Raw genomic sequence first — 13,452 nt, forward strand, 5'->3', positions numbered from 1 at the left:
TATTATTATTATTATTATTAATAATAAGAATAAGAATAATTATTCCAAACTAATGTTGAGTGATGTGTTTCAGTTTCACTTCAGATCAAAACAAGTCGATTCAAATCAAATCACAAGCTTTAATTGTCATTGCATGTGGACAGGCAATGAAATAATAGTAATAGCTAACCTTAAAAAAAGTGTTCCATTTCTTTAACTTTGGCACACATACACACACATTAAAAATAAACATAATCCACAGAACAAAAACTTAATCTAGTTTACTAAAGGCAAAGGTGATGATATGAGGTCAGTGTAAATTGGCAAATTTGTATACCGCTGTGCATTTAAATTTAAGTGTTTATGTGATGTTTTACTTATTGCATTTAATTCTTTTAATCTAAATTCACAGAAGAGTGCTATGTAAGTATTCATTATTAATGTCAATATTATTATTACAAATCCAAACTAATGTTGAGTAATATGTAGTGTTTTTTGAGTTTCATTTCAAATCAAGACAAATCAATTCACATCAAATCAAATGCTTTTATTGTCATTGCATGTACACATACAACACGATTTAATTTTTCTCCCCTCCACTTCCTTATCGTAGTCTCCCACACACATATACACGTTAAAAATCAAAACAACTTGTCAAGAACAGAAATGAGGTACACAATAACTTGCAAATCTTTTGCATTTTCTGCAGCTCATTAAGTTGTACACTTCTGTGTCTCTGCCTCTAATACAGCTATGAACAATGGCCAGAGTTGAGAGATCTTCAGAAAAGTCTGACCACGAGTCAGTGGGATGTAACCGATCCTCCTTCACTAGTGGAGACGTGGGGATGGACGGTAGTTGTTCCAGCAGCTGGGCAGTGGGCTCCACCATGCCCAGTGACTCTCCAAGGCTGAAGGCTCCAGGATGCCTGGGACCGACGATTGGAGCTGCTGTCTACAACAGTACACCCTCATCTGTGGAGCGGCCCAAGGAGCAAGGTAAGCATGAAGGGCTTTTATCAGCTGTGTTTTTAATGCATGTGTCTTGAAAGCTCAGATGAAACTAAAAAGGATGTTGGTTGGTTATACATATTCCATCGCGTACAAAGGCTTAGCCAAGTGATGCTGTCTGTCTTATCCTCCACTTATCCTTCACACAGTAGACACGTAGAAAAGTTTCTCAACACATGTTGCCACATGTCCAACTGCAAGTGCCTTTGTGGCTATTAGCTGTTTTTCCCATGCAGGTACGATACCAGTACATTGCAGACATGACTATCTTGAGATAATTATGTTGGTTTTACAAAACAAGTTTCAGATTCTTTTTTGTCTGATTCCAAATTGTTTGTATTTGCAGACAGAGAACTGTTATATGTAAATTGTGTGATTAAGTGAAAGCTGCATTATTGAGCTAATCATTTTGCTACTATTTTTGCACAAGAGTGTGACACAATTGTTTTTGTGGGTGTTGCTGCTTCCATTCTGCTTTCATTCATCCAGTTATACAACCCAGCCAGTTTTGAAGCTTATTCCATGTCAGGAATTTAACTTTTACATTTATTCAGTCTGACTGATGTCCTCATCTTCTCCTCGGTTATAATGCTTATTTTATCGTTAACTTTCACGACTAATAATACTACTACCAGTACTATTAATCACTACAATTAATACTACTACCAGTACTATAATCACTACAACTTACTACCAGTTCTATTAATACTACTTTAAATGTACCACTCCTCCCTCAATAGCCCACTTCACACACACACTGTAAATGCTACTGTTTATGTGTTTATATTGTTCCAGTTTATTTCCTTACTTTTAGTTCTTAGTTTATTTCACTGATTACTGCAGTCAGAGCTGAGACTCACCGCAGTCACATTTCTCATTTATGTGTAAAAACTGGGCCAATAAAGTTGATTCTGATTCTGGTTTGATTCATTTCTTTCTTCGGTTGTTTTAATTCATGCTGTGTTTTTGATTTATTCCTGCTGGAACCAGAACTAGGACCTGTCCAACATGTTCTACACTGACCTTCAGACCTCAGGTTCCAGCTGATAGATCCTGATGATCAGGTTGACCTCTGACCTCTGCATTAATGTGTTTTACTGAGCTGCTGAAGTTCAGACGTCCTCAGAGTGATGCAGATAAACCAACAGGAACACTGAAGATGCAGTTTTCTTTTATGCATGATAATATCAGACAGAAGAACCAAACAAACTGTCATAAATCAGAGTCGGTCTTCAGCTGGTCAGTAGCCTCCAGGGCTTCAGCTGGTCAGTAGCCTCCAGGGCTTCAGCTGGTTAGCAGCCTCCAGGTCTTCAGCTGGTCTGCAGCCTCCAGGTTTCAGGCCTCCAACGTCTGAACTGAAAGACCAACAGGCTGGTTTTAATCCAGAAGGTTCCAGCAGCTTCATGGAGATCTTTATACTGGGACACAACCAGTTACACGGGTTGTCTATATCATGTCGGAGCGAGCGGCGCAGTGAGCACACACAGACGCTGGTGTAGAGCCCCTCCTTTCTCCTCTAGCTAGACGTCCCGTTACTCACAGCCCACCCATTTTTAAATCAAATATACCTCGAAGTAAAACCAAAAAAAAAAAAAAAAAAACTACTCCCCTACGACCCAGTCCTTAGCTGTGTTTCTCTCCGCCATGTCAGCCCGCGTCCATCGGCCGAGCTAGCTAGATAATGCGGCTAGCTATTGTTGCTAATAGCTAGCCGCATTAGCAACAATATTGCCGTACGAACGCCGCCGCACGTCATGTTAGCTGCGCTTGCTAGCTGTGTGTTACCTTAGCCGTTTCCATGGTGTCTGTTTATTTACGAACTATTTCGCTGCGTGTTAAAGGCCGTCTGTCGGCCATTTTGAGCCAGTTTGAGCCAGTCTGTTGGAGCAGGTGGAAGGAAAGCTGCAGTACTAAAGTGTTTCCAACCAGGAAATTTGTACTTCACCTACTAGCTTTGAGTTAGTGGTGAGTGATTTAAGTGATATTTCTCATAAGTTGGTAGAATTGAACAAATATAGTCAGTTTAGTTTGGTGACACTACAGTACATGAGTGAAATTAATGAATTTTATTACCAATAAAAATTATTCAAAATTCAAATTTTGTACTTAACATCAAACCCAGTGTTGTAGTATGATCAACAGGAGACAACTGAAGGCTTCAGTGATTTTGGTGACACTACAGTAAACAAGAGTGAAGTTATTGAATTTTATGACAAATAAAATAATAATAAAATAATGAAAATTCCTTAAAATTCAGATTTTGTATTTAGTATCAAACCAAGAGTTGTAGTATGACCAGCAGGAGACAATTGATGGCTCCAGTGATTTTGGTGACACTACATTAAACAAAAGTGAAGTTATTGAATTTTATGACAAATAAAATAATAATAAAATAATGAAAATTCCTTAAAATTCAGATTTTTTTATTTAGTATCAAACCAAGAGTTGTAGTATGACCAGCAGGAGACAATTGATGGCTGCAGTAAATTTGGTGACACTACAGTGTATAAAAGTTAAGTAATTGAATATTTATCTAGTGCCTCTCTTCGCTGTTGCAGCGGTTTTGCTATTTGCAGACGGTCCCTGTTCACTTGCACAGCCAGCTGCTCATAGACATCAATGTTATTTCTGCAGCTTGAAAGACAGCGACTTTTGATAAAACTGGCCTTGTAGCACATTGTCTAGCTTACAGCGATGGGAAAGAGGCATTGTTTATGTTTTTACAACGTATATCTCATGAGTTATTGATGCCGGAAGTCCGAATCTGTGAATATCTTGGCAACTTTACCTAAGTTATTTAGCTCTTTGCTCATTTGAAGTTTTCATTTTTCTCTGAATGTAAATCAACGTATCTAATCCAATTTACTGAAGACAAAAGTGACAGTACGAGGTCATTGTAAATGGGCAAATTCGTATACTACCATGGATTTAACTTAAAAACCGAGAGTGTTAATGTGATGTTTACAATTACATTTAGTTGTTTTAATCGCACAGAAAAGCGATTTATTATTATTATTATTATTATTATTATTATTATTATTATTATTATTATTATTATTATTATTATTATTATTATTATTGTTATTATTATTATTATTATTATTATTATTATTATTATTATTATTATTATTATTATTATTAATAATAATAATAAGAATAATTATTCCAAATTAATGTTGTGATGTGTTTCAGTTTCACTTCAGATCAAAACAAGTCGATTCAAATCAAATTGCAAGCTTTTATTGTCATTGCATGTACACATGCAATGAAATAATAGTAATAGCTAACCTTAAAAAAGTGTTCTATTTCTTTAACTTTGGCACACACATACACACACATTAAAAATCAACAAAATCCACAGAACAAAAACTTAATCTAGTTTACTAAAGGCAAAGGTGATGATGATATGAGGTCAGTGTAAAATGGCAAATTTGTATAATCCAATGTGTTTAACTTAAAGTGTTAGTAAGATACTTTGCCTATGGCATTTAGTTGTTTTAATCAAACACACAGAAAAGTGCAAAAGTAATATGATGTATAATTAATCCAAACTAGTGTTGAGTGATATGTTCTTTCAGTTTATTTTCAAATCAGAATAAATCAGTTCACCTCAAATCCAATACAGTTCCTTTGTTGTCATGGCATTTACATGTACAGTAAAATTTTCTGTTTGTCATAAAAGAAAAATGTTCTATTTCTATATCTCAGTCACCCACACACATACACGTATATTAAAAATAAGAAAGCTTCTCTTAAACAGAAATCTAATCCAGTTCAAGAAAGACAAATGTGGTGGTATGAGGTCAGTGTAAATTGGCAAATTTGTATATCGCCGTGCATTTAAATTTAAGTGTTTATGTGATGTTTTACTTATTGCATTTAATTCTTTTAATCTCAATTCACAGAAGAGTGCTATGTAAATATTCATTATTAATATCAATATTATTAAAACAAATCCAAACTAATGTTGAGTAATATGTAGTGTTTTTTGAGTTTCACTTCAAATCAAAACAAATCAATTCACATCAAATCAAATGCTTTTATTGTCATTGCATGTACACATACAACACGATTGAATTTTTCTCTCTTCCACTTCCTTATCGTAGTCTCCCATACACATATACACACATTAAAAATCAAAACAACTTGTCAAGAACAGAAATGAGGTACACAATAACTTGCAAATCTTTTGCATTTTCTGCAGCTCATTAAGTTGTACACTTCTGTGTCTCTGCTTCTAATACAGCTATGAACAATGGCCACAGTTAAGAGACCTTCAGAAAAGTCTGACCATGAGTCAGTGTGTCCAGTGATAAGCAGTAGCGATGGAATTGACTTGCCCCAGAAGGTCCTATTCTCTCCAGAGCGGCTCGTCCTAAAGTGGACCCAGGTTCACCGCATTGGTGCAGGCCTGCAGAACATGGGGAACACCTGTTTCCTCAACTCAGCTCTGCAGTGTCTCACCTACACCCCTCCGTTAGCTAACTACATGCTGACGCAAGAACACTCCAAAACATGTAAGTTAGCGTTTCATGGTGGTTTTAATTGTACGGTCATGCAATAATTATCATAACATTCTTGATCATTTCTGCAGTGTTTATGAACAGCTGTCTTACCTGAATCTCATTTTACTCATCAATGTTTTGTCCATCTGTTCTGCTACAGGTCATGAGCCAGGGTTCTGTATGATGTGCACCATGCAAAACCACATCATTCAGGTTTTTGCCAACTCTGGGAAGGTCATTAAGCCCACTGGTGTTCTCAGCGAGCTCAAAAGTAGGTGGATGTCTGTACAGATAGAGTATGAAAGCTATCCGTTTGAAATGTGTACCTGAAATGAATGATAGGAGGCGCTGTCTGACTGTTTACCTTTTCAATTTTGGCGGGAAATCTTCTGGCAGGAGTTTGTATTCTGCTGTTTAAAGAAGTGTATGCTTAGTTTTAAAGGTGGTATCCTTTACGTAACTCATATCTCTCCCTGCTTCATCTTTTTTACTACACAGAGATTGCAGAGCACTTCCGCTATGGAAGCCAAGAGGACGCTCATGAGTTTCTGCGGTACACAGTGGATGCTATGCAAAAGTCCTGCTTACCTGGAACCAAGTAAGTGTGACTGTTAAAAATATACTTATATTACACTACCATGCTCACTTGGACTAACAGTAGTAAAATAATTCTGGTAAGGGAAAATGTGTTCTATTTAAGCAGACACTTTCCAGGATTAATCCTATGTCCTCTCTATTTCATTGCGTGTAATTAATATACCTACCTGTATTCATGCTTCTGAGTTTCTATGTGTGTGTAACTTTGTGAGCGCGCAGCCATTTGTATACACACAGTGGGGTGTATGTCTGCAATGCATATGCTTTAATGTGTATCCATTTTAATATTTTCTGTGCTCTATCAAGACACCTTAAGCACATGTTTGATAATACACTGCTTATGACATATTATAAGACACTTGAGCTATAAAGAATATGTAGATGCACTGAAACATTCATGTTTTCTGCTGCAATGTATGGAATCCATTTTGAGCCTCATGCCCACATATGAATCCTACATGCATTTTCAACAAAGTACAGCGGGGTATCTTTAATAGATACACTGGCCTAACTACTGAAGTTCTCATAGGACTCTTAAAAAGTGATTTTTAAGACACTAAGTCTGTACTCATTTCTTATTCTGTAGTGACAGGTTACCTCACAGATAATTACTCTTGCTTTAATTGCTCTCTTTCTCTCTTCTGCTTGAGCTATAATGTTTTGTAACTTGACAGTTTAAAATACTGGAAAGTGACATTATTATTTCTACACCCATGTAACTGTAAAAGTTTTGTTTGTTGGGTTAATACAACAGCCATTACATTTTTTTGACAGATTGGACAGGCAAACGCAGGCAACCACTTTTATTCACCAAGTATTTGGCGGGTACCTAAGGTCCAGAGGTAAGCTCCTAATGTTGATTTGTTTTCGTGATTTGTCTCTTCTATGTAATGCCATGTGCTTATGTTTTACAGCATAGCTGTAATAACACTGTTTTGTGTTTTGCAGTTGAATGTTTAAACTGCAAAGCAGTCTCGGATACATTTGACCCTTTTCTGGATGTTATTCTGGAAATTACGGTAATTAGACAACATTCGTTGTCATTTGTGAGGCTGATATGTATTCTAGGTATTGATACAAATATGTAAATCTACTTGAAGATTTTGTTAGAGCTCATAAGAACAATTCCAGACACTAAAATAGATTTTTCTCTCCATGTAGACGGCTTCCAGTGTCTCCAATGCTCTGAAGCAGTTTGTCAAGCCAGAACAGCTGGGTGATGAAAATGCCTACAAATGCACCAAGTAAGTCAGCAATGATAAGCAAGGTCCAGGGGTTATTTCTTTACTTATGAATCAGTTTGACAACAAACTAATCAAACCTGTGTTTTACCCAGGTGCAAAGAAATGGTCACAGCCTCAAAGAGATTCACGATCCATCGCAGCTCCAATGTGCTCACCCTCTCACTCAAACGCTTTGCAAACTTCAATGGAGGCAAAATCAGAAAGGTACTGTGGACTATAATTTTCACTAAGACCATATGGACCTTAGACAGCTCCCTGGTGTACTGCTACTATTGTTAATTTTGATATTAATCAGTTGTTTTCTGGTCATCAGAATGTGAAGTATGCAGAGTACTTGGACCTGCGGCCCTTCATGTCTCAGTCCCAAGGGGAGCCCCAGCTCTACAGGCTGTATGCTGTACTGGTTCACTCTGGATTCAGCTGTCATGCTGGACACTACTTCTGCTATATTAAGGTACTGACAGTGCTACCAACCACTGTTCTAATCTATCAGAAGGCTGCTGTTACCTGTTACATACGCACACATTTGTCTCAACAGTCCATCAACAGCTCAATGCAGCAGAGATGAATGATGAGTTCCTACAAAGGTCTCAACAGACTCAGAGCTTAACTGAGAACATACAGAGCACTATACATGTATTCAAAAACTTAGGAAAGGACATAATATTCTTTTATGAAGCTTTTCAGTTTTTGTTGATGTCAAAAACGATGTTTCTAATTCATGTTTATTATTGTATTATACTGTAATACATTTAAAACTTTACCTGTTTGTTAATCCCATTAAAATACATGATGGGTAAACTATTAGGAACAGTTTAAAATCTAATGCTGAGCATCACGACCCACAATGACCTTAATAATCAACCTAAAGCAGAATTCTACACAATTTGTTACAACATCAACAAAAACTGCAAATGCATAGCTTTGTAAAAGTAGAATTTATAGCAGAGCTGTATGTACAAGGATTACCAGGGAATGCATTTAACCCTTTAAATCTGATTCTGAAACTGAATCTGTTGTGTCAAACCTCCCAACTCTCTTCTGTCTCACAGGCAAGCAATGGTCAGTGGTATCAGATGAACGATTCCTCTGTGTCTGTCAGTGACATCAGGTCTGTTCTCAACCAGCAGTCCTATGCGCTTTTCTACATCAAGTGAGTAAATCATAATTCACCAGCTTTAAATTTTGAATCTGTGCATAAAATTGAACAGAACTGTAATTCAGCTGTTAACTTAGGCTCATTCCCTCTTGCTTAGAATTTTCTTTCCCGTATTAGTGAAAATGTCAGTGTACTTGTTTATAAGAGTAGATACAGTGAAATACTGCAATACATTTCCCTCTGTTTTTTCATTTTGTTGAAAAAGCAGTTTTACAGTGTCAGTTTTTAAAAATGAATCTACTGAACAAATTGCCTTTTGCCAATGACATGCTTGCGTTTGTTAATGTCCATTTTATGTTGTTATCAGATCCACTGATATGAAAAAAACTGGGGACTGTACCCACCTGAGCCATAATCCAGGTATCTCTGGCCAGTCATCTCCAGGACCGGTGGTAACACCACGCATCAACCCTACCGTCCACCACAACAACATTGGCTTGATTGGTCCCCAACTGCCACCACACATGACCAAGGTACTACCAGTCTTTTGACATTAGTGTTTTAACATAGCCAGGTGTTATAAATGTTTTTGAATGTTAGCATTTTAAATGTGTAGACATTGTGACTTGAATCCTGAAAGCTTCTTCTACCCCTTGATTTTCCTCCTCAGAGCACTCTCCACGTTAATGGGAATGGATCTCTGGGTGACTGTCCCACCAGCTCCAAGCCCAGCACCAGCAGCGTGGTGGGAAAACCAGGGCATGGACTGGCTTCTTCTTCCTCCATCTCCCACTCAATCAGCCGGCCCACAATGGTCCCAGACCACGACAAACAGCAGAAGCTTTCATTTTTCACTGGACAGGACAAACAGAACCGCCCATCCTCCTCCTCGTCCTCTTACAGCCAGCTGTCCTCTACCAGCAGCTCCTCCTCCAGCTCTTTATCCTCCACACAGTCTACCTCAGACGTCCATTCAGACGTTCACTTTGTTCTACGTCAACTTAACCATGTTAATGGCACGTCTTGCAGTAATGGGGATCACCACACTGGAGGGAACGGAGCGTCATTCCCGGTGAATGGACACGACACCTCTGACAAGGTAAATTATATGCTTACTGTTCATAATGTGTAGAAGATGTGCTTAAATGTAGTTTGATGACTACATTAATGATCATTGTCTAATGGTCTTTTTGCACTCTTCAGATCTCTGGCAGTAATCATGGCGGTTTCTCCTCTGTGGCTCCTGCGGCTAATGGACTAAGCAGTGACTTTAGTCAACCAAAGTAGGTGTAACATTCTAACTCTAAGCTGGAAAAATCTAAAAAAATTATTGCTCTGTCACCCACATTACGTAGTTTAAAAAAACTCTTCATGAAGTAATGAGTTTGAAGAAACGACCATAATTTATGTAAAAACCTACTTTTTTGCCCTGGCATTGACTGTACAATGTTGAACCCATTAGGCATTGTGCTCACATGCTTTTATTTGTTCTTTGTTTTTCCAGCAAAGAGGCCCATACTCCTTCCTCATCCCTGGCCAGTTCTTCTCAGAGCATTCATCCTGCTGCTAATGAAGGCCAGCACCTCTCTACTCCTGAAATAAGGGCTAAAAGTCTGTCTGAACCCCTGCCTCACCACACAGCACCCATGGCTGTTAGTTCTCCACCTCCTGCTACTGCTACAAAGACCCATTCTGTTGCATCTATAGAATCTGCTGCTTCTTCTGGGCATCAAGGCAACCCTGCGGCCTTATCCACCCAGCCAGACTGTTCTCAAAGCACCAGTGGGCCATCTGTAACTCCACAGAAGGTTAGCATCAGCAAGAATGAAGCCAAGGACCTACCACAAAGCAATGGTCCATCAGCAGTGACTGAGGGACGTCCAGATACTAAGGAGCAGCATCAGTCCAAGCCCAGTTATAGAGTCAATGAAAGACAATCCTCCCGAGACAGGGAGAGAGACAGACTCTACTCTGATACTTGCAGAGACAGGGAGAGACACTACAGGGACAGGAGCCCGGAATGGCTGAGACGGGACTACCGAGATAACAGCAATTATCTCCCATACAGGGATCGTTCCCCTCCTCAGAAACGCTCAAAAAGAGACTGGGATTCTGAGCGTCGACAGGAGCAAACTGTTCATCTCCCTAGAGACCGTGATCATGACAGAAGCTCTTACAATTACAACTACTACCCCCAACGATCCAGGGAGGATGTGGATCGTGGGCAGAGGGGATATGATTACTACCGCGAGGACTCTCTTTATCACCGCAGGTGGCACAAAGAAAGTGGAGATTCCGGGGCAATGAAGGACAGGAGCAGTGGCAGGAAGAGAGACTATTATCCTTCTAAAGAGGGGACTTCCTTCCCTGCAACAATGTCAGAAACAAGCAAGTTCAAGGGCTTCCCACCACGGGTTCTCCTCTCCACATCTGAGTCAGCACTGAACAGGGAGGATCAAAATCACAGGAGGACTGCTGATCATCCGAGCAAGGAGAGGGACGATAGCTCTGAGGCCTGTCGCTCTGAAAAACACAAAAAGAGCCAGAAGTCGAAAGATGAAGACAGACACCGTGAGAGCGGGTGAGTTGTGTCATCTTTGTGTGCATGCTGCACCACAGTAAAAGTCCAACTTCTTTGGGTCATCTGTTCTGCTAAATATTAGTTTGCTGCACTGTTCACTGTGCAGACTCATGCATGTTCAGAGTTTGATGCTAGAGGGCTGTTCTCAGATCAACTCAATGCATACATGGAATGTGATTTTAAAGTATTTAACCTGCCGGCCAGATTTCTGACATTACATGTAGTTGGGAAGCCAGTCCATGTCCAGTTTGTTGTGGAAACTTGAGCGGCATTGCATACACAATGAAAATGGTCTTTCAGTGATGTAGGAGGCATCTACTAGACAGAAGTCAAACCTTTGTTGTGGAAAAATACTTGCATATTCATGAATGATCTTTTTTTATATAAGAGGCCTAGACGTAATTAAAACGATTTTAAGTAATTTATCTTTTGAATGGAAAACCACATCAGACTCAAATCATATTTAAAAACAGAATATCTGTATAAATCTGTATCTTTGAGCAAATCTAGAGGGAACCTTTACATTCAAAGATGCAAACCTGCACAGTAATTTTGAGTCTAAAGCAGAACATCAATATTACCAACCTCAGCTGGAAACTGAATAACTTGATTTTCTTCATTTTAGAGTCGAAATAGTATGTCAATATATCATTCAGTCAATAGGTGAAAGAACTGATGAGAAATGATAAACATCCTCAGGTTCCAGCTTCTCAAATGTTGGCATTTGTTAGTTATCTGTCATGAATAAACTGATGTTATAGTTTCTGACTTTAATTTTGAGAGAACAAAATATTTGAAGACATCACACACAAACAGTACTATGAAGTTGCAATGAGTGTATTCTTACTATTTTTGGCTTTTTTCTGGAATAGTGATTCATCGAGAATGAAAGTCAATAAGCTGCAGCTAGGGCTGGGCAGTGATTGTTAAAAAAAACTGTTGTCATGATAAAATGTTTCATTTCTGTTTATTAGTAACTACTGATATTTTTTGATAACTTATTTCCAATAAAGACTAGTAGAAAAATGTTTTTAAGATAACCATCTATTGCCATCAATTACTTGGAGTTCAACCACTTTATCAGGGCACACAGGTTAATAATTTTAACAATTACAATAACAATTTTAACACTAATGAAAAACACCAATGAATAAATTTCTCATTGATGCAGATGAATAAGGATGAAGAAATTATCACACTGTGGTTTGTTAATGCAACCAAAGTTTGTGTTTTTGTTGTGTTTTCATGATGGTTTGCATCTGATTCATTGAAGTGAAACTGTCAAACATTCTATCAAACTATTTTCTTATTGCTATTAATGCAGGATTTATCGCCTATACATATTACTGTTGTTTTACTGACCAGACCTGGTAGTACCACTTCAGTTTTGTTTACATAGACAATAAAGCCTGATACCTGTTAGTTTTGTGGGTTGAAGATAATCATACCATTTTCTGTCTTCCCCTAGAAGTTCTGACGGAGATTCCGACAGAGCCACTGAAACAAAAAAGAACAAAAAGAGGAGGCAGGGGGCCAGCGATCCTGAGGAGCACAGCCCAGGAGCAGTGAGGAGCTACAGAAACAGGAGCAGTGAGGAAAGGGAGAGCTGCAAGCGGCGTTACTCAGACTTTAAGTACTCTAAACATGACAACGGTTATTCAGCAGAAAAACGCCGCCGCATAGACAGTGCTGACCACAGCAGTAGCCATCTATCACTCTCCCACCACACCTCACCCACAAACGGTTCGACTCAACGCTACTTCAGCAGATACACAGGTAGTACAACCCTTTTTACATTCAAAGTCATCTTCCAAAAATGCTGAAATAAATGCTGCTGTTAGGGCTAGTTGACTTCAAGTTTTGATCCCTGTTTTATAGGAAACAGTTACAGTCGAACCAATGGCAGCTCCTACGGATATTCCAGTGGCCTCAGACACTGACTATGAGTGGGCATCTTTTTTAGTGATCTCAACTCTACAGTGTCATCGACAACTTTTTGTCGTGGTGCTACTTCATTGGGAATATATTGTATTTTTCCCACAAGTGAAGTGTTTTAGATGTTCAAGAATTTTTTAAAAAATATTCTTGAACGTAATTCTCCTATTAAAAAGAAACAAATAAAAAACTGTTACCTGGTCGAACATTTATGATTAAAAATATTAATATATACTTGTATGAACACAAACAAAGCCTGGAGCTTAAACATCTCAACTGCTGCTCAGTGGAACTCAGGACTTGAAAACTTGTTAACATCCATCACTGATATCCACCTGCTACAAAAAAGAACAAAACTAAAGGGAAAAGGAGAAGAACTGTAAGGCATCATGTTGGTTGTGAGCAAGATGTCATCATATGTACAGAGCTGCAATGTTTTTAGTTTTTTCTTTGATCCCACTGGAGCAGTCAAACTAATGGAGGGAGATATTTGTGAAGGAGA

At 38.5% G+C, this 13,452-nt stretch overlaps 1 protein-coding gene across 1 annotated transcript; it reads left to right on the forward strand.

The window, feature by feature from the left end:
• The first annotated feature begins 529 nt into the window (after window positions 1-529).
• LOC111566954 (ubiquitin carboxyl-terminal hydrolase 42-like) lies at window positions 530-13,135 on the forward strand. Its single transcript, XM_055016177.1, has 16 exons — window positions 530-977; window positions 5,300-5,506; window positions 5,655-5,765; window positions 5,993-6,092; window positions 6,866-6,933; window positions 7,040-7,110; window positions 7,253-7,335; window positions 7,428-7,539; window positions 7,649-7,789; window positions 8,388-8,488; window positions 8,802-8,967; window positions 9,105-9,533; window positions 9,638-9,717; window positions 9,939-11,015; window positions 12,484-12,791; window positions 12,894-13,135. Exons 1-16 carry the CDS (start codon window positions 740-742, stop codon window positions 12,953-12,955), a joined length of 3,354 nt encoding a protein of 1,117 aa, XP_054872152.1. The 5' UTR covers window positions 530-739; the 3' UTR covers window positions 12,956-13,135.
• Window positions 13,136-13,452: the final 317 nt, after the last annotated feature.

The sequence above is a fragment of the Amphiprion ocellaris genome, chromosome 12 (assembly GCF_022539595.1).
Source record: "Amphiprion ocellaris isolate individual 3 ecotype Okinawa chromosome 12, ASM2253959v1, whole genome shotgun sequence".
Classification (NCBI taxonomy): Eukaryota; Metazoa; Chordata; class Actinopteri; family Pomacentridae; genus Amphiprion; species Amphiprion ocellaris.